At 40.2% G+C, this 25572-nt stretch overlaps 1 protein-coding gene across 2 annotated transcripts; it reads right to left on the minus strand.

The window, feature by feature from the left end:
- Positions 1-1023: 1023 nt before the first annotated feature.
- On the minus strand, positions 1024-25564 carry MACO1 (macoilin 1). 2 transcript variants are annotated; one of them, XM_082777613.1, is made up of 12 exons: positions 25247-25564; positions 24247-24392; positions 16542-16683; positions 15722-15848; positions 13604-13727; positions 11247-11425; positions 10293-10788; positions 5781-5939; positions 5403-5585; positions 4465-4585; positions 3328-3502; positions 1024-2214 (listed from the first exon to the last, which is right to left on the minus strand). In XM_082777613.1, exons 2-12 carry the CDS (start codon positions 24282-24284, stop codon positions 2012-2014), a joined length of 1947 nt encoding a protein of 648 aa, XP_082633739.1. In that variant the 5' UTR covers positions 24285-24392; positions 25247-25564; the 3' UTR covers positions 1024-2011. The 2 variants fall into 2 exon arrangements, with proteins under 2 accessions (XP_082633739.1, XP_082633738.1); XM_082777612.1 differs by lacking the exon at positions 24247-24392.
- Positions 25565-25572: the final 8 nt, after the last annotated feature.

Here is a 25572-nt window from a genome sequence, read left to right on the forward strand (position 1 = left end):
CACCCTCAAGCAGAGTCAGCAAGTGCAGGTGGCACTAGGAACTCAGCCAACAGCAAATCTAACCACGCTGTGCTGGGGATCAGTGTTACAGGGAGCAGGAGTTTGACCAAAAATGCTCTTCAACGTGGGAGACAGATCATGAATACCTCATGAATACCTTTGGCGCAGGGCAGGGATCTCCATTCTGACTGGCCTAAGAAAACCTGTGCCACTGCGAATGATACTGACCGACCCTGGGCCTCGTCCTCCAGCACTAAGACCAGCAGGAGCTTTACTAACCTACAAGAAGCCAGACTGGTCCCTTTGTTCCTTTTAGCTCTGGCACTGCATTGAGACAGTAGCCAAAGTAGGCAGCAACACGGGGTAACCTCAACAAAAAAACTCAGTGACACTATTTCATGTTTTGCACAAAGATGAAAAAACTATGACATTTCTGAGTAACACTTTTATGGTGACAATTATACAAGATGATTCAAAAATGCAAATGACAGGAACATGCACACCTGGCTAGAGCCATAAGTTTTATCCCAAAAAGATATCTGTGAGTAAAATTATGAAACTTTAACACTTCTACTGACTGGTGTACTACTTCATTATTTTTTTTTTTTAATTGAGGCATACATGCCAAATACCATGAAACTTGAAAGAAATAAGGTTTTTGGTGTTTGTTGTTGTTTTTTCTTGAGAAGAGCTTTGTCTTTCCAGAGTCCACTGCACGTTTGCAAAATCATAATGCTGGGTTTATAATTCTGCTACTTCTTAGCACATTTTTGCTTCCCATCTCTCCACAATCCCCACCCTCAAAAAACTAAAACACTTCAGAAGTTACCAGTGCAAACACTTTCTATCAGCGTATATTATACATTTGACTTTAAGCCTTTGTGCAATTTATGAATTTCTGTTAAAAACTCTTTAAAAACTCCTTGGCACAAAAGCTGAAAAATATTCTGCTCCATTTGAACTGTCAAATACAAGGTGATGTAGAGTGTAAATCGTGGTAGAATAAAATAATAATAAAAATAATAAAAAAAAACAGAACTGCAGCTTTTATTAGCCAGCTTTACAGTCTCTTGTATACAGTACATTGCACAATTCCGCCTTCACAATAACGCTTCCTGTATTAATATTGTGCCTTCCATGATGCTGTATAATCAAGGCAAGTTACAGAACACTGCTGAGTTTATATCAAAATAAACAGAAGATGTAACTTTGGTTTATAATGAACATCCAAATTACCAAGTACAATTTGCAGTAGACTGTAATGAGCTTGATATATAAGCTAGATGACAGTGAAGGGGGGAAAATAGTTTAAACTATCAAGTTTCCTCTTGAAATGTCTTTTCCCAAGGCACTGTGAACAAGACTGTTAGCAATTATCAATCACTAGAAACACCAATGGGAATATAAATATTTCACACAACAACCACCATCATATCATTCTTTATTCTCTTCTTCTTTTGCTTAAACAACGTCCCTAGAATTTGTTTGGTCCTTTGAGAGGGTAACCAAATTATCTTCTGAAACATCATGTATTTTTATTTAATACGACTATAAATCAAAGCTTTGATAGATTATTTAACCCTTTCACTGTAAAAACCAAAGGTTTTACCTCACTGTTTCTCAATGAATCTGATTTGCAAATTCAACTTGATTGTTTAAAAAAAAAAAAAAAAAAAAAAAAAGAAAGGGTTCAAAATCAAGCAAAGCCCTGTATTTTTCAAGAGGAAACCATGCAGGAGTACATAAGAAGGCAAAATTGGCTATTTGAAATCCAAGAATTATTTTTAATGCATTGGCCAAGGAAAATAAATCGCAAAAGTTCTGTGAGGTTTTCTAAAAATTTACAAGAAAAACTGATGGGCAGTTCTAGTCAATCCAGATGTTCTTTTTTCCTGTTTTAAATGACAACGAATACAGTCTCACACAATACAATTTCATCTTGACTGCAAGAGACACTCCTGTGTGAAGCCTTCAGCATGACAAAATTACTGGGCAAAAAGAAAATTGGCATTCATTTCTTCATGGGCTGATAAACAGAGGCATTGGGATCAAGTCCAGAAGGGCTGGTCTCCACAAATTTGGAAGAGTAATGTGGGGAAACAGGACTCAGAGTGCTGGTGGCTGCAGTGTATGTTATGCTGGGCATTACTGCCATAACTTCTGCAATCTTCTGTTTTAGGTCCTTGATTTCCTGATCTTTTTGAATGATTTGCCCTGAAACAACAAATTGCATCACTTAGAACCAGCTGTATGTTTTTGCCCTCCACCATTTATCTAAAACACCCAGAAGACATTCATTTTTTTGATATTATATACCAGTGAAAGCACAACTCATGCAACTGCCAGTGTGTGTTGGTGAGTTATGTTTAATTATCTCTAGTTACCACATAATGCAAGTAGACACGGCACTTATATTAGATATTGCATTGTTTGGATTCACAGCTGCACAATACCAAAATGTTATTTCTGTGGCTCACTTTTTTCTGCACTTTCCAGTTCATATTTTACAAGCAGAAGCTTATTAAATGTGTTATTTTCCTTATTTTCAAAACTGTCCTATTCTCACCATTTTTCAAAACTCCCTTTGTAGACACTCATAAAATTATTACATCAATTTCTGTAACTATGTAAAGAGAAACACCAATGAAATGAGAACAAAAGACATTCTTACTCTAATCAGATTTTCCTGCAACCAAACAAGCTTCTGCAAGGAAATCAAATGGATGCTAAATCAAAACGTTATTTAATTTTCCTTCAGGGTTTGCACGGCTGAACAAAGGACAGTCTGGCAAGAGCTTTTATACTGGCTTAACGCTCCCTCTGGTGGCTGCAACGGCAGCCAAAGACAGACGCCAGCGTCAGCTGCTTACCCCATGGCATGAAGTGTAAGACACCGTTTTATTTGTGTTTTTTTTTTTTTTTTTTTTTTTTTTTTTTCCCCACATTTAGGCTGAATTTATTTCAGGAGTATCAACATGCTATTAAGATTCCATGCAAGGGCTTAATAGATGGCAACTACTGTTTTATCTTCTAGCTCTTTAAAAGAAGTTCTTCAGGCTTTAGGGTTCATGAAAATGCAGAAAAATCATCAAAAAATAAATTAAAACACTGTCTTGATATTTATCAGCCTAGTTCAATAACCTGGGGAAATTAAATCAATTGGAAAGCTTAGGCTCACATTCAAAATGATTTATAAGACAAAATCCCACTGCAAGCTTTCCTGAGTGTGGACCGCAGCACAACCCTACATAAAAAGGCAGGATGTTCTGTCATGTTTTCACCATTCCAGTCTATACTACTGAGTTGAATTAAACTATCCCATATTACCTTGGGCAATCTCCAGCTGCCGTTTTGCATCTCCTAATGCAGAGAACAGATCCAACTTGATTCTTGTCTCTGCGCTCAGGCTGTTCTCTAAGTGCTGTGTTTTATCCTGCATGGCTGAAAGAGCTGACATTAACACCTCTGTATCCTTCTCATTTTCCTTGTACTTCCGCAGTTCCTGTAGGAGTAATTGGGACAAATGTTATTCATATAGACTTCACACATGAGATATACCGAGAAGTCTTTCTCTTCCTCACAGCACACCACTACTGGGCTTGGTATTAATACTGTAAAATTAAGATGACAGTTAATTGAGGACACTGTAATATTACCTCCAGTAACACATGACCATCACATAAGTGATTAAAGCCATATTGTACAAAGAATAATTTCAGCACAGTGATCAAGTACCACTCATTCTGCTTCTCAGCCCTCTATGATCTGTATCATCAAGACACCCCCCCCCCCCCGCCCGAAATCCACCTCATCAGTTCCAAGAGCCAGCTGTGAAGCTGTACGGTACTCTCGTGGAAGCACAAAGAGCTAAGTTGTGGAATATGAAAACATTTCCCACAAGGAAAATGGCTAGAATGGGGACTAACCTCTTGCTAGAGAGTTAAAAGTGATACTAAACAAGCACCACATTTTAAGCTATTTTGACTGTTTCATGAGAGGCATTTCTTTATCTCAGCATACCTCCCACACTGAACCTAACTGTGCTGAATATCCAAACACCTTCACCAAAAAATCCAAGCCTGGCTAGTGATTATGACTACATTGAGTAAGCAATCCTACTTGCCAACAATGAAATTTATAATGATGTAGACTGGCTACAAGTTCCTCACATTATAGGAAAGATGTTGTGGAAATTACATGTATATTCTCCTCAGTCTATCCAGACCATTGGTTCTGAGAAAAGAAAAATCTAAATCATTCAAATAATTGAGTGGTATGGAAATGAGACGATTAACACTTCTCATACCCATATTCTTACAAACCCTGATGTAAGACAAGGAAGAAAAACATCTGAAGAGATTAATACTTAAAGGTGTTGATTGCCTCTTATGGATATTCACCAGTTTCAGGGGTCTGAAAGCACTCATTGTGAGCTGACCTAAGCCCCTGGTACTTTCTTTTTACCTGAACTTTCATTTCTAGTTCTCGTATCTGATCTTCTTTCAGCTTTATGTCAATTGTTAGCTTCTTGCACTCTGTCTCCAGCTCTCGGATACGATTCCGTAAAGTTTCAGTACATTCTCCTCTGTAGGAAAAACAATAAAAGGGAAGACTGTGAAAAAAAAATAATGTGGCTGACAATCCTGAATTGTTTATAACATGAAAAATTAATATAAATATTGAAGGATAAAAAGAGGAAACGAACTTCGTTATTTTCAGCAAGTGAATTTCCCTTATGGCAACAATGCAACAAGCTGCAAGGAGTTACCTAATGTTATGCCTCAAGTACTAGGAAATTGCTTGGAACATTTATGAACTATGGAGAATAGAAAAGCAGAAATAATTATTTTTAGACATTAGGAACACTGCAGTCATCTGTACTTCTGCCATGCTTTCATCTTGAAAAGCTTTACATCTATGCACCTACATTACTACTGAAACATCACTGTGCTGAGCACTGGTAGTCACTGGCTAGATTAGAATATTTTTGAGATTTGAGATAAAGACAGAATTTTTGCCAAAAGGACACAGCACACAACTTTGATTCACAGTCCCCACGTGAAATGGGATATTCCTCATAAGAGGACTAATCCACAGGGCACAATAGCCCTCTGCTAATACAATCAACATAGAACCAATAATTTAGAGTGTATTCATCATCCTGCATTTAACGGATATGAGTACTTAGACTGAACTTAATGGAAGGTGACCTCCCCATCCTCCCACTGTCTTAACACAAACAAACCTCAACAAAAATAAAGCTTTTTTTAAAAAAAAAAGAAAAAGGTTGAATACAAACTACTCCTTTATGTACACAATGGTAAAAAGTGCATCTTAGTGACAACAGCTACATTTCAAACATTTTCTGGAGCTGAGGTTGCTTCTACATTAGAACCAACTACCTTGTAGCAGCAGCAAATGCAACAGCACGTGCAGCTGTTGCTTCTTCCAACTTCTTTCTTTTCTTTTCTTCCATTAATTGTTTTTCTACAAAGGCTCTTGCCTCTTGCTCTGCCTTTAGTTTCTTCTCCAACTGGCTGATCATTTGCTTGTCTTTTTGTTTCATTTGTACAGCGTTGTGCAATCTGGAAGGTAACAGGTATAGAATTTAACAGAGGAGTTCATTTACTAAACATAAATTCCAGTCACTAGTCTCAATTAGGTCTTGCTTTACTTGCAGGCAAGCACCTTAAATTTTGTAGAGTTTTAACATAATACTTCCCTTCTAGTAAACTACAGTCATCAGCAACTAATTTACACAGATTTGCAGAAACACGTACTTGTTCTGGAGCAGTTCATTTTCTTGCCGTAGCTGTCCAATTTCAGACCGAATTCCCCGCTCTGTGTTAGTCAAAGAACTGATCTGACTACGTAGCTCCTGTTCAATCTGCCTGCTTGCTTGCAGGTCAGCCTTTAACTTTTTAATATCTTGTTCCAACCTAAGATAGACAATTTTAGAAGACAATTTCAACTTCCCAGATACACAAAGGTTCAAGCACATTATATAAAAATAAGCGCAGAGTAAACATCATACTATCTGCCTCCCTAAACCCTCCTTACTTGAACAACTAAGAAATTACGTCTCTCTTTGTTGAATAATCTGTGTTACTATACATATATAACTCTATGTACAGCTATACACACAATTTATAACTCCCCACAGGAATTTAGCTTTTCTCCATGCACTGCACTGCAGCATTGTAAAACATCCTATGGAACTACATTTTCCACTCAAAGTAGAAATAAAACTGATAGTAAATTGAAATTGAGAAACTGTAAATGCTGACAGATGAACAGATGAACTCGTTTTACGTTTCTCAAATTGTTAGCAATAGCTGAGCTATGGAGTGCACTTGTGAGTTCTCACTAAACATTTTTGTCTTTCTTGAAGTACAAGATGTACACTTTAAACAAAAAGTACGTGTTAAGTTATCCACAATTCAGGAGTCAGCAAATTTAGTTTTAATTCCTCCTGAACACAGACCATCTGCTACACAGTTATTGTAGCCTTGGAAAGTTTTGAAGACTCATGGAAGCTTATTAATTAAAATATTTTCATCTGGAATTGGTTAAACAAAGCACCAGTTTCTGAAGAGTCACCCAGCTCACCTTCATTTTTCCCCACATTTTTTAAAATGAGATTATTGCTTCTTAGAATAAAAAAAATACATCAATCAAATCATGTTCTGCAAGCACTGTCACAAACTCTTTTTGTGTGCCTCTCAGTCATTCGCGTGCTATCCTCATTTGCCCTGTCAGTTATCAATTTAAGTTTTTAAATGGTTATAAAGAAGAAAGATGTTTTTATTTCCTGAAGTTCCATAGACTTAATGCTAGTTGAACATTACGATTTGGGGAAAATAGTCACAAAAGCCAGAATGAACTGCTCTTAGTGACATTCAATACTCCAGATTAAAGGTTATAGCTCTTTGTCTTCATAATGAGACACTTTACTTTTTTGGGCTTCGATGCAAGAAAATCTCAACCTAAAATGCCAGTGTGCGATGTGACAGCACAAGGCATGATGTCATCCTGTTTGAACAAATCAAGAGGTTAAATGTGGAATCACTGAACTTTTGGAATTTCATAGAAGAGTATCTGTAACAGGCTGAAACTCAACCAAAGAAGTCTACTGGGATGAACTAACAGCAAAAAACTCAGATGCTCAGATCCTACATTCTGCAGCTGTACTACACTGTTCTTTGAGCTTACCTCTAGGGCCGTAGAACTAGAAAGTATAGACAAATTTCTTTTAATATAGTATAAATCAGGGTCAAAGGTATATGTAAAAACCAACCAAACAAAAAAACCTTACTAGGCAAATAGTAATCGTACTAAGCAAATGAACATTTCATAATGAAGACCACAAATCACTTCAACATCTTGCACTCTGTTGTAGGAGAAAAAGAATTTGAAAACATTACCAAAGATTCATTCATCCATTTAACCATCACACACAAGCCAAAAATGGAAAATCCATCAGCAGATGATATTAAGTATGAATTTTCATGGGGGTCTGTGTGTTCAGTGTGTTAGGTGGTAGAGCTGGACAGTCACTGGCTGACAATGTAAGAGTCCAATTAAAATCTTCTAATAAACAGAGACTAAGTGTTTTGCAAAGAGCAAAATTATTAACGTTGTCAGAAGCGTTAACTGTTGCATATCAACAACTGATTGGTTTTAACATACATTTTCATAAATATTAACAACAGTTCATAAAAGCTATGCACATAAATCACATGCACACACTTCATATTGACAAGCATTCATAAACAATTTCAATATACCACTCTACAATAAAGTGGTACCAGTGAAAGAAAGACAGCTGTAAACACTGTTCTGCCTATATCTACAACTATGTTAAACTTGCTCAAATATGATACATCTGGATTTATTACAGATATTTAGAAACCCAGAAAAAGAGACCCTGATTAAGTAATGCCTGAGTAAGTCAGGAGCTGGCACACTACAAGCTGAATTAGTATTTTTGGTAACAGGGTATTCACAACTATTCCAACTTAAGTCATCTGGTTCACAGCTTTTGTGGCAGTTTCAGCGAGGGCTCTGTACCTGCAAAGCTCGCAGGACTGGTCCAGACTGCACTGTAAAGAAAGTGGAAGCCTCTATGATCTGTGGAGTGCACACAAAGGTGAGCAGAAAGGATGCCTACTCTCAGAAATACAATCCAATACTATAGCAGACATTTTCCTGCAATTTATAGAGCAAACGAATTTTCCTGGCTATCCAAAATGAATTAGGAAGTTAGTAATCCGTCAGAATGTAAGAACCAAATGTGTCCTAGTTGGCTTTTCTCGTCAGGACACCAGACCTGCCAAAATTAGATACGATTTCATTAAAAAAAAGTCGTAATTTCCCCTCCAAAATATGTACTTTTTGCATTCTCTGTACTTTTTACATCTCTAACTGTATGCTCACCCATCTTATGAAGTCTAGGCAAATATTTTTAGCCTAAATTTCTGCTGTAAAAGAGGAGTTAAAAGCTCTTCTCTGTATACAGAGGTCATCCATCATTTTCAGGACAATACAAGGAGATTAAAAGAAAAACAAAACAAAAAAAAGCCACTTCTCTGTTGCCCCATTTCTAAAGTGGAAGTACTTCATCAGAGTAAACCGATACAATTTCTTAAAAAAAAAAAAAAAAAAAAAAAAAGCTTTGCCGCTGCAAGCACAGATTGGTGAGAGTTTTCCTTCCTCCTCCCTGTAACGGTCTGTATGACTTGCTATAGTGAGAAATGACACAATAAGTGACACAAAATGACAAAATAATACTATTATTGTTTCTACTATTTCATTTTCTGCTTAAGTCTCTTATTTCCAGGCTTATTGGAAAAATATTTTTTCCTATTTACAAAGGGGGACAATTTGAGTTCTAGAAGAAATTTTCTCTGTTGCTGTACAAACTTCAAGTAATTTTGAAACACAATTGTTTTTAAAATGAAGATTTAGCTGTGGATTATTACATTGGGCTGCTTATACAACCAAGGTCAATTTCTTTCAGTTTGTCATCAGTATAAGCAGAAATTTAGGGATTTTCTTTCTTTTAGCACCACTGCCTACCTTTACTGATCTCAGTAACAGAGAAGATCAATGAACAATCACCTGCAAGACAGAGCATTTTTCCAAGTGCTTCTTGGAAGACTGACAGACCAACTTAGTGACAACTCAGGCTGAGTTAATACTTCTAAGTATTGGTAACTGTTTGATGAATAGCACGCCCTTGCTTACTCAATTAATTCATCTCCATAATCATCTGGTAATTGCACACAAATTAAAAACAATCTATATTATTCACCTAAAGTTTTAAATCACCCAGAGGGCACTTGAGAGCTTCTCAAAGAGACACGTTTTTTTTAAATTTGTTCTCTTCTTGCCCAATCTGTTGGCGTAAGCCACAGGCATCCATCCCCTGAAGGGAACCTACTTCTTTGAAGCTGCCAATGCAATCACACAGCACTGAGGCTCTCCCACTCTCAGTACCAGACTACTGCCAGCAGTTCCGCAGAGCATTTTTTATTACCAAAATGACAATAATGCATAGGCAAGAAGCTGAGTTACTTATTTTTCTTCTGCACAGAATTGTTTGAAGTAGTTGGCATTTTGAAAGGTTACTCTGTTTCTGAACAGTCTATACACTATATTGACAATGGCCTGAAAAAGGCTTGGAGGAAGAGATCTCACAGATTTCTGCCTTACATTCCCGATGCTTTTTATTTTCTGTTCTCCACTTTCCTCAGTCCCATCGTATCACTTGTAAAATGAAGTGTACTTGTAAAATGAAGATTAAACCAAATGCCAAACACTTCGGAGGGGTAAAACGGCATCACCACCAAAGTAAAAACCAAAACTAGTTCAGGCATGAAAACCCACCGAATTCCCCGGAGATGTAAAGGTCACTCCTAGGAACATTTGTCAAGAATACATCCACTGAGCTCTAAAATAATGATTCTCCATGTTTTTCTCACACCTTCTATCAAATGACTGTCACAGATACTAAGACTCATGACACCCTTGTGAGGTAGGCCAGTATCACACACTGAGGTAGAAAGCAAGCAATTTGCTCAAGGTTGCATAGCAAACCACAGGCAAAAGTCAGGAACAGAACCCAAGAGGACTATCTCCTTGCTATCTTATTTCATTCCTAGAAAATTCTGTTTTCTTTACGAGATCATAAATTACATTTTCCAAAGACAAACAATAAAAAAGCATATCCAATGTACTTGCACCCAGAGAGGTTGAAGAAGGCTGTTATAAAATGCTCAAATCAAACTTACCTCACCAATGCATCTGGTTTGCTTAGCTGGTTATTAGGAATACAATTTTCCATTAAGTCCTTATGTGCACTTGGGCTCTTGCTTGGACATTTCTGTTTTTTCTCATTTTTAGTAGATGATGAAGGGATGCTCCCATTAGTTGCACTGTGACTGCGAGGCGAGGAGTTCACAACTCCACTAACATTTTTGTAATTTTTGGATGAGGCAGTGCATGAGTCCTCTTTTAAGAGGTTTTCTGTACTTCCTACAAGATCATTATTTAATCTTTTACTATTGATATGGTTTTCCATATATTCAATTTCCTGTATTTTAGAGTCTACAGGTTGCAAAATATTATTATTTATTCCAAGGTTGTGTTTCTTAGCATCCTTGTCCTTTTCTTTTCCCTTTTCTCTATATTCTAGCTCTGGCAATGTTGCAGATACTTTTTTATTGGTTGGAATGCCTCCATTGTGCTGCAAAAGTATTGAGGAATCCATCTCAGATAATCCTTTGGCTGTAATACCAAAATAAAAAAATAGTTTATTAGAATCCATCAACATCACGACATAGAAAAATATGCAGATGATAATCATTAGAGTCTATTTAGCAAAACAAAACAAAACAACAACAAAAAAAACCAATAGAAGCCATGTGACAATTTCAGATTTTTTTCCACTTTACAGACAGCAAAGAGTAACCTAGATGTTTAATAATAATAATTCCATCTTCATAGAGCGCTGCCTACTAGATTGATGTTGTTCCTAGTAAGAAACTAATTAGACAGAACATAATTCGTTTCTACTGTCATATTAACCACTGCCAAAAGTTTAATTTCTGTCTCCTCTAAACTCACAACACTCACATCATAACAACACGGACTAGAGAAGCTGTTCTTCAGCAGGCTTTTTGTGTTGTTTTTTTTTTTTAATTGCAGGTGATAATAGCAAATATTAAGTAATAAGTACAGTTTACCTTCCTCTGCCTCCCTCTCTTGCCTTTGTAGCATCTGCTGTTCTGGGGGCAGAGCTTGCTGGAGAAGCTGCATGTAGAACTCATTCTCTTTCTGAACTTCTTTTTGTTTTCTTAAACGCATTTTGTAGCTGACATAACTTTTAAAGCCAAAGCCCAAAGTCACAACAGGGTAGCCAATACTAGGAAAAAGCAACTTTGTTATTCAAAATGTAATCATAATAGCAAATAAACAAACCCAAAAGCTGCGAATACATACGGATTACAACTTTTCATAGGAAGCAATATATGAAACTTTTTTGCTGTACTACAATAAAGATATATTTTAAAGTGTAGAGATGACATTACCAAGATAAAATTATGGTTTGTTACAGACAGCAATTAACTGTAGCATAGATTAAAAGGTTATAACAATGTAGCTGCACTATGCATAGCAAAGACAGCTCTCAGACAAGTACAAATTACACATCCGTTACGGAGATAACAGCCAACTACAACAGAAGTTCCTAAGTTCCCCTAAAGGGACATTTAATATATATTAAGCTGGGAGATGCATAATAAACATCTAACCAGAAGACTGAAAGGAGAAACTGATTCTTAGTCCCATCCCTTCACACTCGAAATTAAGAACACATATGCCTTTTCCACCGCCCTGTAGAGACAAAGCAATGGTTTTGCAAAAGATTGCTTCTGCAACAGGCCCTGTGATACCTTCTTACTGCAACACAGGCTGAGAAATAGGAGCTGACAAAGATGCTGGAACATACAGCTCTGGGGCTACTGCACTTCTGGTGGGGACCAAGTCTGTGAGCTAGAGCACCCTTCCATCACCCAGCCCTGCCACAGCTAGAAGGATCCCTGGAGGTACAGCCTCAACAACCACCTGGCGCTGTTGAGGGTGACCACAATTAAGACACCTCTTGTGGGCAGTGAATGGCTTTTGAGAATTCCTGGTTTAGAAGACTGACCTTAAAGGTAGAAGTAAACAACTTCTAATCTCTAATTTATTTCTCCCACTTATCTTACTGACAGGTAAGGTATGAAAAAAATCCTCACTTTCAGCCAGGCTCTGCCTTTCCAGTTGTTTACAAGGATGACAGAAGGGTGGCAGAACTTTGGAATTATTTATACCAGCTTCACCACGTAGAATTAAATATTCTTATTTTCTGCAGTTTTCACAAGCAATACAGAATGCCAACAAATCATGCTAGTTTACTTATTAACAGGGATACTTGAGGAGTGAACAACCATCCCTGTATATAAATACAAACATCTCTGGCAAATATTTTAACAAAGCACCATGAATTTGCATTCTGAACACTGAAGGTGTCCTAGATCAGGGCAAAACTCAGATGCAGATGACTGTATTAACTATTGGAGTCTTCTCACTCTTTGCTCAGTATTGGCTTTGTGCAAATTGCATTTCTAAGTATGCTTCCAGAATGCAGGAATCATTTGCACATGCACCTGATATGATCTCTGCAAACACTTCTATGTAATACTGGGTAAAGTCAGCTGCAGCTACGATTTTAAAACACTGATGACAATCCGAAATGTTTGCATCCAGCTCAGCAACAGAAAGACCTTTTTTCACAGTTCCTAAACTGCTTTTGTAGGCTGATATAGAATTAACTTAGTGTTTAAGGGACTTGTTGCGTGATGCAGATAATATAAATTAAAATGACAGATGCCTAATTTATTGAAGACTGTATCACAGCAAACTGGACCGAATGACCCCAAGAACACGTCTTAAACCTAATATGATTGATGCACACTATGTTAAAAACGTATGGAGTTAAAAGTGCATTTCTTCTAGGTATGGATACTCTGTAGTTATGTCTTCTGCCTGAAGTCACTCTTTTCAGTTACAAGGAACTATTGTAGTAAGTAGGGTTTCTTTGATTGTTTTGCTTTCTGACAACACTTTCAAGCTGAAGCTTATTCACCTTCTCTGGTAAATTATGAAATTAGACAGTCATGAGAACCATTATCATTGTAGGGGGACAGAAGAGTGCTTTGTCACTGGAAAAAAAATAAAATTCTTAATGGAATGCATAAATTATCAGTGAAATTATTGTTATGCTACTTTTATCATATATTCGTTATCATCTATATAAAATTTATAAATGAATAGCAAGAACTTTCAAAAAATGCTAGGAATATCCATGCTACAAATTCCCTACAGTTCACAAGAACTGTATTTTCAGAACAACTGTGCTTGGTTAGTGTTTACATTTTGCATGGAATATTTAATGACAGCTGTGAGAGGGGTGAATTAAACTGTCAAACCCTGAACATCAAATTTTCTGGCAAAATAAAAGTTTAAAAAAAAAAAAAGGAGAAAAAAAAATACAACTTACCAGTGTGCTGCAAATGGACGACAAAGATCTACATGGAAGTTTTTTAAATCTTTAAATCTAATTGCCGCTTCGATATAAACGAAAAGTATCCACAGTGATACTGTTGGTAAACACACACCCCTCTCTATTGAGCGGAGGGGGGAAGAAGAGGAACATCTTAGTAACATTACAAGCAGCAGATATTTCAAAGTTATTTTTAAAAGATTCCAAAAGTCAAGGAAAATTTCCAGACATATATAAATAGAATTGCAAGAGGTTTTTTTTTTTGCATAATAAAGTATCTAAGATGTCTTTATTTTAAAACAACTCTAAACTTTTGTCTCCTTATCTTGCTTTATTACTTTTACAAGTCACCAGTGAAAAATAACAGATGTACAGCTAATGAAATAGCTTGGCACAATGCTGTATACAGACAAGGAACACAAGTGGAAGAATCTGCAGAAGATGAGGTAATGTTACAGCTTATGATCTTTGAGTCAGAAGTGGTGTGCTTGGACTACTTTTGCACTCCAAGTTAGGTATAGCTTAGTACCAGCAGCGAGCGAGTCAGCTGAGAAAACAGGAGCGAGGAAGCATGGTACTGGTTACTCCATAAACAGCAGTGCAGACAACGGTATCTGACTCAGACCTCTACAGCACAGAGACACTGAGGACACTACTGATTTCCAGATTTCTCTCTCTAGCACTACTGGTAACAACATAAAACAGTAGCCAAAGCTAAGGTCATAGTCCTCTTGGCCAACGGAAACCAACACTATTGCCTGTAATATAGCCACTATAAAATTCAACAATTCAATTCCACTTGCATGCCACAAGCTTCAGAAAAATAAATGAAGTCTTTGATTATGCACTGATATCAACATACTTTGTACTTATTTGGAAACAAGTCTCAAATGCAAAAGAGTATTTTTTTGAGGACCTGATGCTTTGGTCTCTCCTAAATAACCTTCTACATGAGTTAGAAACCCATAGTAAAAACTCTCAGCTAATCAGGACTGAATGTTTCAACTAGGTAGACCTACCACCTAAAAAGATCATAACTTCAGTAAAAAAAGAAGACCAAATCCCCCTTAATTTAGATGAGCATTGAAAAAGATTAATTCCTAAGGTTGCAGCAAAATATTAAAAGAGCTAAATAACTAGAGTTAGAACTGGCCCACCACGTTTTTCCCTTATGGTTTCTAAACATCTGCTCTGAGAACAACTTCAGATATCATTTTAATGTCTTAATATAACCCTAAAAAGAACTCCAGGGTTGGTTTGTTGTTGTTGTTTAAATTAAATTTTCTTTATGTTGGACAGCAACTGGTTCATAGTCTCTCCCACTAGCTCCCATGCTGTCATTATTATAAATGACTAACTTGTCAAAAAGATGACTGCTTTCACCTGTAAGCTGAGAAATGATCCATGCTATCCTGCAACTTTTTTTGACCAAGGAAAGACAGATACATAACTCATGTCAAGTACTAACACTCATGTAAACTAAACCATCTCCCAAATCCAACTGCTGCACCAGAACTCCAGGATTTCTAAAAACAATCAACAATGACAACCTTAAGGATGAGAAAAAAAAGTCAGGGAAGAAAATTTCTCCATGTGTCTCAGACTGTTCGAGCAATCATTATCACAACCGCAGTAAGAGTTAATAACAAAATTGGTATTAGAAACCTTTTTGATCTGAAGCTGAATCCACATGGCACAAAGATTTGATAAAGAAGAACTGAAAATGTGGTAATTTTCCTTTATTTGACTAACATGCTGTCTGATTGGAATGAGTGTTACGTCATTTCACTTTTTTTTTTTGCATTTGATCAGTATTTGTAGAGCTGCTACAGAAGTGTTTTGAAGTTGGAAAAAAATATTTTTTATTAGTCTGGAATTCCTGCTTCTATACCATCAACTCCATCAGTCAGTCATTAAATGACTTCTAGAAGATGCACCCAGAGAAGTATCAGTTGCACATAAGCATACTAAAGATAACAACACCAACAAAATTACTATAACAAAAGTACATTAAAGCAAATGTGTTAACAAATAGAAGAGAGTTTCCACATGCTACTGAAGACTGTAAGATATATATTCAAATTAGTAAATTTTAGTTAAAGAATAGTGACCTACCTGTGTGCCAGACATACTGTACCCATACATACGTGCTGGCAGCAAAAAACAGCCATTGTATTGGTATGAAGAGCAGACATATTATATTTGATGTGAATGCTACACAGACAAAAAATACTGAAAAGGCCTAAAAGAAAGGAAGGGTAGGGGAGAAGAATAGTGTTTCAGTTTATTCCAGCAAACATCATTTTATTTTTTAATGGTGACACCACAGTGATTTCAACATGGAAACACTAGTGTTGTTTATAACTGGGGTAAAGAAGTGGGGCAGTCTAGGTGATGACAATACAAACTTATCCAATGAAAGGACAACATGTAGAACTCGAGAATACTTGTTTCCTGCCTGCTCTTCCAAAAAGTCTCCAAACAGCTATATTCATTCCTTACTACTTCGTTTGAAGACTATATTTACAACTGTTCACATAGTATTATCATTACTATAACCTCCTGGCAAAATATTAAATTAAAAAAAAAATAAAAATCAAAATCAGCAGTGTAATTTACTCTCTGAAAGTAATAAGTATTTTAAAAGTCTTTTGTATTCTATTAAAGAAAATCTGTTATACAGGGATCTCAATAAATTCGTTGATCTCATAAATTCAAACAATATTTGCCTATAGCAAGTAGTTTGATAGCTATGTATTTCACTTCCACCTGCCACAGATGAAAAAGGAAGTCTGAGAGAGACAAGAGTTGAGCACAGATCATTTAGTCACTTGAAAATTCCTCTTCTTGTTAAAGTGATCAAAACTGCTAATAAGTTAGTTGTGTAACATGGCATTTACGCTGAAACATCACAGTAATTCTACGTTATACTTACCAAACCTTGGTATCTGAAAGAATCATAAACACTCCTGATGAAGAGCCAGAATGGCCACAGATACTCAAATCTGAACTCCAGGACAAAATCTGCTAGCAGTACTAGTGCCCACACTACTAGGAACTTCAGATACAGAAAGGTACTGTAAAGCAAAAGAAAAGTAATTTCAATCAGTGTTTCAATAGAAAGAATAAAACAGAATAACTTTTTTATTATTTTTTTAATTAAATGTTCAGGAATAAGAACTGGAGGCAACTGTAATACAGGTAAGAAAATTTCATTCAAAATTACTTTACAAAACAGGTAGCTTTATTACGTTAAAATTGAGCCCCGTCTAATGAAGTTATTTATATTTTTATTTTAGAAGAGCCTTTATAGAAGGCTTGTTGCTCTTACAAGACATTCAGCGACAACCTCTCTTTAGCTTTGCACTGTATTTCTACAAAGCAATCCTGCAAATAGGGATGCTGTCACAGCTGAAACACCTCCCTTTCAGTTCGTAGTCTCTTGTACCTGCAGCTTAGAAGATTCTGTATTCCCTTCCTCAGACTATTCATTTTCCACATTTAACATAAACTGCACTATCAACAAATTTGGATATAATCTAAACCTGTAACTATAGCAGTTAGCGTGTTGACACTGAATTGTCAAAGGGTTATATATGACAATATCCATATTCAAGTAGATAGATCCATTTAAAAAAAATGGAGGCACATGAGTCTTGAGACCACTTTTTTGTTTTTCTTTTGATTATTTTAAAGCTACACTCCCTTATTCTTAATCCATGATTTTGAACCATTAATGATCTATCTTGGCTACAAAGGTCAAATTATTTTGAGATCATCACTAATACAGGAGCACTTGAGGGATAAGCCCAATCCATTCTGCTACAAAGGAGCAAGCAAAAACCCTTTTCCACCAAAGCCCGGAGACCTAGTGTACCACTGCAGTTCATCAAAAAGCAACCTTCTTGCACTACACTGGCTCATAACAAAGTTATTTTTGCTTTGTTTTTAATATATATATTTAAAACTAAGGACAGTTTTTCCTTTTAGTAACTTATTGTTCCCTCTGTATCACACTTCCAACATAACCAGCAGAACTTTGCCCTGGGACAGTTATTGCTATGTTGCCAAGAGTCAGCACACGCTATGCCAGGTAGGGTCCACGAGGAGCGCAGAAATTTGACGTGGCTTTTTGAGGAAGGAATTCAGAGCATCAGAGAAGATACACAACAGGGGACTTCTGTGAAAAGTGTTTTCTACCTCCCACCAGATCAGGTAGAACAACCTGCTCGATGCACTTCAGATAAAGTTTCGTCTCAAGATGATGAAGGAAAACACAGAAAGAAAGGCTATTATCAGGGAAACTTTTTTTTTTTTAATTTTATTTTTACTGGTCTTATTGCTAAACTGTTGCACGTACTTTTGCTCCGTGCATGATGTAGAGCTATTCTGAATGTTTCTCCTTAGGAAACCTTTAATAAGATCCAGTCCTCTCTGTATTTCACAAACCTTTCCAATCCTTCAAATGATAGTGACGAAGTTTCAAACTCATACAACTGATATGATTTTTGCAAGAAGTTGCAATTTATTTTTCATCTGCCAACACCAAGGAAACACTTGCAAATCATTTCCTCCATCAAAGATTAACTGCATGTCCCTGAAAAAGACATTTATCAACTGACCTGGCCTTACCTCTTTACCCACCAAAAAAAGCTTTTGCTTAGCTACTCTCACTTACTGTGTGCCATCAGGCTGTCCCCCAAAGAGCCCAGTTCCAAGGTTTTCACTGTGACTAGAGCCCCTGAGAAGAATTTCTGAGGTGGAACCTAATATATGCTACAATAACACATACATGCTCTCTGGTGTACTTGCAAGTACACGCTTTAAATTCGTACTAATTCTTAACAACAGTCTAGAGAAAATGCATTTCAGAAGTCTAGGACGCAGTAAGTACATATTCCTACACTTAACCTACCTTTGCCCCCCCCCCCCCCTTTTTGAAGGTGTTTTCTCCACTTGTAGTGGAACCTGAAAAACAATATATCTGGAGCTTAACATAGTGGGACTGAAATGAATACGCAAAGAAGTTAAAGTGCTTCCTGTAGCCTCTTGAATGGCACGGAAATTAATGACGTGCACACCTAGGAAAGTCAGACTCAGCTTTTTTCAGTGTTTACGGAACCAGTCCCAGGCATTTAGTTGAAAACTGCTCTTGTAGAGGAACGAAGCTACATGAGACTACAACAAGGTATGTATGAAAGCCACAGCAAAAACCCCGTCCCGGTGGGCTGTGCTTGCACACACTGCCGTCCTCCGCCCAGCCAACGCTCCGACTGCGCTGCGGCTTAACCCCGCAGCACCGCACCGCTGGAAGAAAGGCACAGCCCGCGGGCTGAGCAGGGCAGAAAAGGCAGCGGGCTTGCGGCGAGGCCCGCGGCCGGCAGGGGCTGCTGCCGACACAGCCCCCGGGCAGGCTCCGAGCAGCGGCCGCCCCCCAGCGACCTCGTCCCGCTGCGGGCCTGGGGCCCGGCCGCCCCCCGGCACCGGCACCCCCCCGCCTCTCGCTTTGGCCACGTTGCCGAACCGCACGAGTGCGGCTCCGAGCACAAGCAGAAGGGCGGCTCGTGTGGGCAATCACCATTTTGGCTGCTCGGCTGGCAGAGCAGCTGTGCAGGCGCTTTTTCCCGGGTTCAAGTGCTGGCTGTTGCACGCTTTTCTGCCACTGAAATCCGCAGAGACTGGATTTTTCTTAGCAACACAGAATTGTCGGAACTAATTCAGCTGTTAGGTGCCAATCCAAGTTAAAGCACGTGCTGAATAAGATTACGGTTACATTCCACTCCTATCAAACCCAGAGGCCATGCTGAGGCTCCCCCCGTTTCAAAGTGGAATTGTAACAATGCAATGATTGCAGTAAGGCTCGCCCAGCAGTACAGATCCTGCTTCTTGGCCATCTGAAGGGCTCAAAAGCAATGAAGAGTTTCGTGAGAATAAGACTGAAGACGCATGAAAGTTTCTTCCTTTTATAAAAACCTTCATCCACTTCTGTTATCTCAACAATGAAGCTCACTGCTGTGCAAGACATTCTGTTCACGTCTTCACCTGCACGGGCCCGCGTGCAGACACGCACACTAAAACATTTCAAGGGACTGCACTCAGACTACTCCAGTGACTCCTGACAACGGGGCACGCTGCCCCCCGTCCATCCAGAGGGCTGCATCCACATCAGCCTGCAGCCCAGAATTCAACCCAAGCTTTAAACCCGGGACTGGTGGCAGGCTGAAGGCATCAGCTCCCCGCTCCGGGTGGGCCAGCTCCGCGAACCGTGCTGAGCTCCGGCACGGCCACCTACACCGCCAGGCTAAAACCAGCTCGGGTGTCCCTGCGGCACACTGGGGGCTGCAGGCAGCAGTGGCTCTTAGGAGGAGGAAGAAAGGAGCAAAAATCTCGACTTCCCTTCTTCTATAAAGGGCTGGTGCACACCAAGACTTGCTGTTACTGACTAGCACGCAGTTTAAAGGTTAATTTACAAGTGCTTAATGAAAAGCCCCCCCTCTGGTGAACACTTCAATTAGTGATAGCTCAGAAACGTCCACCAAGGATGCAACCCTAGAGAAAAACAGGTAGCAGAGCTCTCATTTTGACAGGCTGATCACTCTTCTGTTCTTTTGCTTAATATGACAGACCCTTCAAATGAGATTGCACAAATAAAAGACAAACAATCTAGCCATAGCCCTCTTCCCTTTCTCTGCTTTCTTCTAGCCACTCCTACTTCATCGTTGCTCTTCAGTCTCCCAATTCCTTCCAGACACCATTTCTCCTTTCTCTGCTTTCCTATTGGTATGTAGTCGCTGTCCCCAGTGTGCCTCCCTTCCAACATGCTCATCCTACACCCCAGCCAGCCAGTGCTCCTCTGGAATCCAGCACCAGCCGTTTAGTGCCTGTGAACCTCGGATATTCACTGATCTTTCTGGGCACATCCACACCTTTTTCCAATTTTTATAGCTGCTGTGTCAGTGTCCTCACTGAGAAGCACCATTCGTTAGGTAGAGGTGCCTTCTAACCTCATGAGCCCTCACGCCACTAGGAAGGCTCAAACATATTCCATGATGCCAGTTATAGTTCTGAGTTGGTTCTCAGTACAGGGGGAGGAAGGTTGTACGCCTAAATTGGTTGCAAAGAAATGCCTAAAATCTGGATGATTAATTTTCTGACACATCAAAAAAGCTGATTTCAGTGATCTGTCTGAGGCTTAAGGACAAGGCTTCCCCTATAAAACTAGCATATCGTATCAAGTCTTGTAACGTAATACAAGGTGGGGGCTAAGGGGGAAGGATGAACACATTGATGAGGAGAACAGGGTACTGAACTGGACAGAGCAGTGGTAACAGTACTGCAAATTCCATTAAAAGGTCAATTCTCCCTCTTTGAATTTTCAAATAACTATTTGTCCGCCTTACTTTTCCTCCATCCTCCCCACTCAAGTGCCAGATGGCATTTCCTCTTTATTTTTTTTCCATTCTTCTTGTTCTTTCCTCTCTTTTCACTGCCCCATAGAATTAGATACTGTTCTTGCTGTAATGTCAAAGCATTAAAAAAAAAACAAATGAACAAAAACCAACGATGGAAGTAAAAACAATTAGGTACCCCAAATCCAAACTGATAGCAAATGAAGCCTCTGTTCCATCCCACTAGTATCTGAAGCCCTGCCCCACATACTGCAAAGTGAATCTCAGCTGAGCTGATGGAACACTTCATTTTGCAGCCTGACTCATGATATAATTACAGTGCCGTAGACTGCATCTTGAGACCAGCAGGACACTGAATGCAGAGGCAGACTTTGCAAAGGTGAAGTTTAACACACATATGAAATTACCAAACGGTCAGCAACCACAGTCTCAGGGTTACCGATCCGATGCCAGACAGAACATTTGGGATGCCTGGGATGCTTACTGAACATCCACAGTGAGGGAGGTTCAAGACCACCTAAGGAACCTGAACGTGCACATGTTGATTGAGCCTGATGCGATGCATCCACTGCTCATGAGCGAGCTGGCGGATGTAGTTGCTAAGCCACTGCCCGTCACATTTGAGAAGTTGTGGCAGTCCTGTGAAGTTCCCAGTGACTGGAAAAGAGGAAACACCACCCCCATTTTGAAAAGAGAAAAAGAGAAGATGCAGGGAACTACAGGCCGGGCAGTCTCACCTCTGTGCTGGGCAAGATCAGGGAGCAGATCCTCCTAGAAACAACGCTAAGGCACGTGGAAAATAAGGCTGTGCCCAGTGACAGCCAGCATGGCCTTGCTAAGGGCAGATCATGCCTGACAAATCTGGTGGCCTTCTGTGATGGGGTCACTGCACGGGGATAAGGGGAGAGCAACTGACATCATCTACCTGGACAGGCATAATGGCTTTAAAATAAAAGAGGGTAGGTTTAGATTAGCTATAAGGAAGAAACTCTTCACTATGAGGGCAATGAGGCCCTGTCCCAGGCTACCCCGAGCTGCTGTGGCTGCCCCACACCTGGCAGTGCCCAAAGCCAAGCTGGTGGGAGGTGTCCCTGCCCACGGCAGGGGCATTGGAGCTAGATGGTCTTTAAAGGCCTTCCAACCCAAACCATTCCGTAATTCTATGATGAATACCAGTGGAAATTTTCAAAGGAAAAAGCATTATACATATGCGTGTGTTTACATACACACACAACTATCATTAGTGGATAGAAAAGCAGTGCGGAATGAGCACGGCATGTATGCAAGAGGGAAAACATGACTGCTGGGACGTGGTATGCATACTGGAAACTATTATGCAAAATACTTGCCAAGTCAGTTTTCCAAAAGGAAAGAATCCCAGGAAGTCTCCCCAACTACTTATTCAGTATCTCGATACAGTACAGAACACACAAATCACTGAACCATGGAAATGTAAGTGTTGGTAGACAAAACAGAGAACTCTTTTCAGTAATTCTGGAAGCAAGTGTATCAGTCTGGCTGAACCACAGGTATATAATCAGCAATCAGTATTGTAGTGCTGGAACAAGAGAAGCTATCAGCCCACTGTGGTAACTCAGCTGAAAACACCAGTCCAGAACATATGAAATAAATCAAGAGGACCTGCAGTGTGCATGGAATGAAAGTTACTGGCAGAACGAAGAGGTAACACACGTACCATTATGGTTTACATAACAGAATACATTTAAACGTAAACTAACTTAAATTCAGTTCTCAAGTCTAAAGCCACAAAAGGTAGCGCTGTTTGTTTGTTACAGACCTCAGGGGCAGTTTAGAAATAACTTTTTTTTTTTTTAATAAGCTTTCTACATGAGGGAAAAAAAAAAAAAAAAAGTGCCAGAATAAATCAGTAGGAAGAATCATCATGGGTTTAAAAATAAAGCCTAAGAAGAGGCCACGGTTAGTAGTGAACTGTTTCTTCCTTACAGTTTATTTAGCTGTTGGCAGAATCCAAAATCAGGTCCTTGGAAATAAGCTATATCAGAAGTTAGGCAGTATGCAGAACCACGTCAGTATCTTAGCACAGACATCCCGATATCAAGAAATGCCACCCCATTAGATGCTATTAGATGCCCGGGGGCATGAACTGCCCTTATCCCACGAGCAGGTATCTCAGTCACCACTGGGAGATGACAGACACATACACATTCTCCTATGCATTCACTTGGCTGCCAGCCCAGGTAATGCGTGTGATAAAAAGCAATATACATAGGGCTAAAAAAAAATCCCAGCACTAAAGGAACACAGAGCATTTAAGGACCACAGTCTGAAAATCCACGACAGGGAGCAGAAGTCAGCTGATGTGGAAGTTAGGCCAATTGCAAGTGGGATTGCTCTCAAAACGTAATCAGCTACCAAATTGGTACGAACTGCCAACATGACTGTGTAGAGACAAAACAAGCAGCACCAAAATAAAGGCAGAGGATTTCAAATAGATCCAGTATGAGGACTGGGATACATAGAAAGAAGCAGTAACAAGCAAACTTTAATTGCTTAACCGATGACAAGCTGCAATGAACACTTCAATTAACAACTGTAGTATTAATGTGTGAGCAGTGTCAAAGGCATAAGATGTTAGGCACTCACATGTTATAGAACAATAGCAACAGACAGCTTGAGAAGCACAAAGGCAAAATTTTGAACATGAACTAAGGAAACGAAAGATCTGGTGATCCCTGCCTACCAACCATTTGTTACTTCGGGAGATCTACTGAAGGCACAGTAAGGTTTTAATGATAACAACACTCTTTCTGCGGAAAAGTATCACAGTACAGTACAGTATTCCACTGTACAATGCTACAGTTCTGTAGTACTTCTAAACGGCCTAAGTCTTTATCACGGCTGCACATAATATTGTGCAGCTGTTGAAAATTTGATGGAGAAGGTAGAGGTGGGGAACGGAAGATTATTCACAAATAACTTTGGAAGTCTTTATGAAGGGCTGAGGCCATTAAATTTACAGAGTGAACACTGAGGAAAGTAAGAACTACAGCTGTGTAATTCCAAGTAAGAAAGGCAGTGAGCCCTTAGAAAAGCTTGTTTAAAAGGATACAGCAGAAGCTGGTATAAAAGCAATGTGGAAAGAGCCAGGATATTAATTTTTCAATGCAACCCAGTATTTTACGTTTCTGACTGTTTTGTGATTAGAAAATATTTTTCTATCACTTCTTGTACACTGTTACAGATTAGCACCTGTAGTGAAGCCTGCCATCAGAGTCCAGTTCTCTCATTCCTTCAACTGCTCCAAAACTCTCCAGCTTTGCAACTCTGTTACATTCGCATGTGTCTGCCTGGGACAGTTGTGACTAGCTCTGCACTGAAAGACTGGACCAGGGGAACTGCACCACGGAACAAGGATGGGAAGATTCCTCTTAATTTAAAAAAACAAACAAAAATCCTAAAAGATTCAAGTATCCCAATCATGCTATTTGTTCAGCCTGGCTGTGTTGTTTGTATCACTATGATGCTCCCTACTGATAACTGCATTTACTGGGATTGTACAAACGGAGGGTAGCAATTAAGATAAATTGAGTAAATGGCTATAGTATCTAGAGTAATTTCACTAATTTAGAAATCTATAGGTGCACGGGACGCTACCTGTGCACAACATCTCTGAATTACAGGCTCAAGTTCCCAGCAGCTGCACGGATAACCCAAACTCAAAGCAGAGCGGGGACCCTGTCCTTACCACAGCTGCCAAAGGTCCCCTCGCTGCCCTCCACGGCAACAAACTCCTCGTTCCTCAGAAACGCGTTACGATCGCGTTGCTACCCGACTCGCCCTCCTGGCTCAGGCCGGCAGAGCCCCCGGACAACCCCCTCACAACCGTCCCGAACGGGCCCACGGGCAGGCAGCGCCGGGGGCCCCGGGCCGGGCTCCGCACGCACGAAGCCGCCGGCCCGGCCCGCTCCGCTCCGCGCCCGGCGAGCCCTCAGCGGCGCCCGGCCCCCGCCCGTGCCAGCGCCACGCCGCCGGGAGCCTCGGCCGAGCGCCTGGGGCTGCCCGCGGGGTCCGCCATAGGGCTCCCGGCCGGCCCGGCGCAGGGCACCGCGGACATGGGGGGGCCCCAGCCCCAGCCCCAGCCCCAGCCCCCCCCCCCCCCGGGGGCGGCGGCAGGACCCTGGCCAGCAGCTCCGGGCCGCGGCGGGGCGGGGCGCGGGGCGCGGGGCGCTGCCCCCCCGCCGCTCGGTACCTGCCGTAGATGCCCTCGGCGATGCGGTTCCGCTTCAGCGGCCGCCGCAGTTTGCTGCACTCGGCGCTGCGCCGCTTCATGCCGCCGGCCCGGGCCCGGCCCCGCTCACGGCTGCAGCATCCGGGCCCCGCGGGGCGCCTCCCTGCGCGGGGTGGGGGCGGGGCGGCTCCGGTTTTTGGTGTTTTTTTTTGTTTGTTTGTTTGTTTTTGCCTTTTTTCTTTTTCTTTTTTTTTTTTTTTCTTCCCCCCCTGGAAACAAAGAAATAAAAATAATTCCGGGCCCGTCCCTCCCCGCCGCGTCCCCCCGCGCAGCCGCCGCGCGACGCC

Source organism: Aythya marila (genome assembly GCF_965140915.1).
Source record: "Aythya marila genome assembly, chromosome: 22".
Taxonomy (NCBI): domain Eukaryota; kingdom Metazoa; phylum Chordata; class Aves; order Anseriformes; family Anatidae; genus Aythya; species Aythya marila.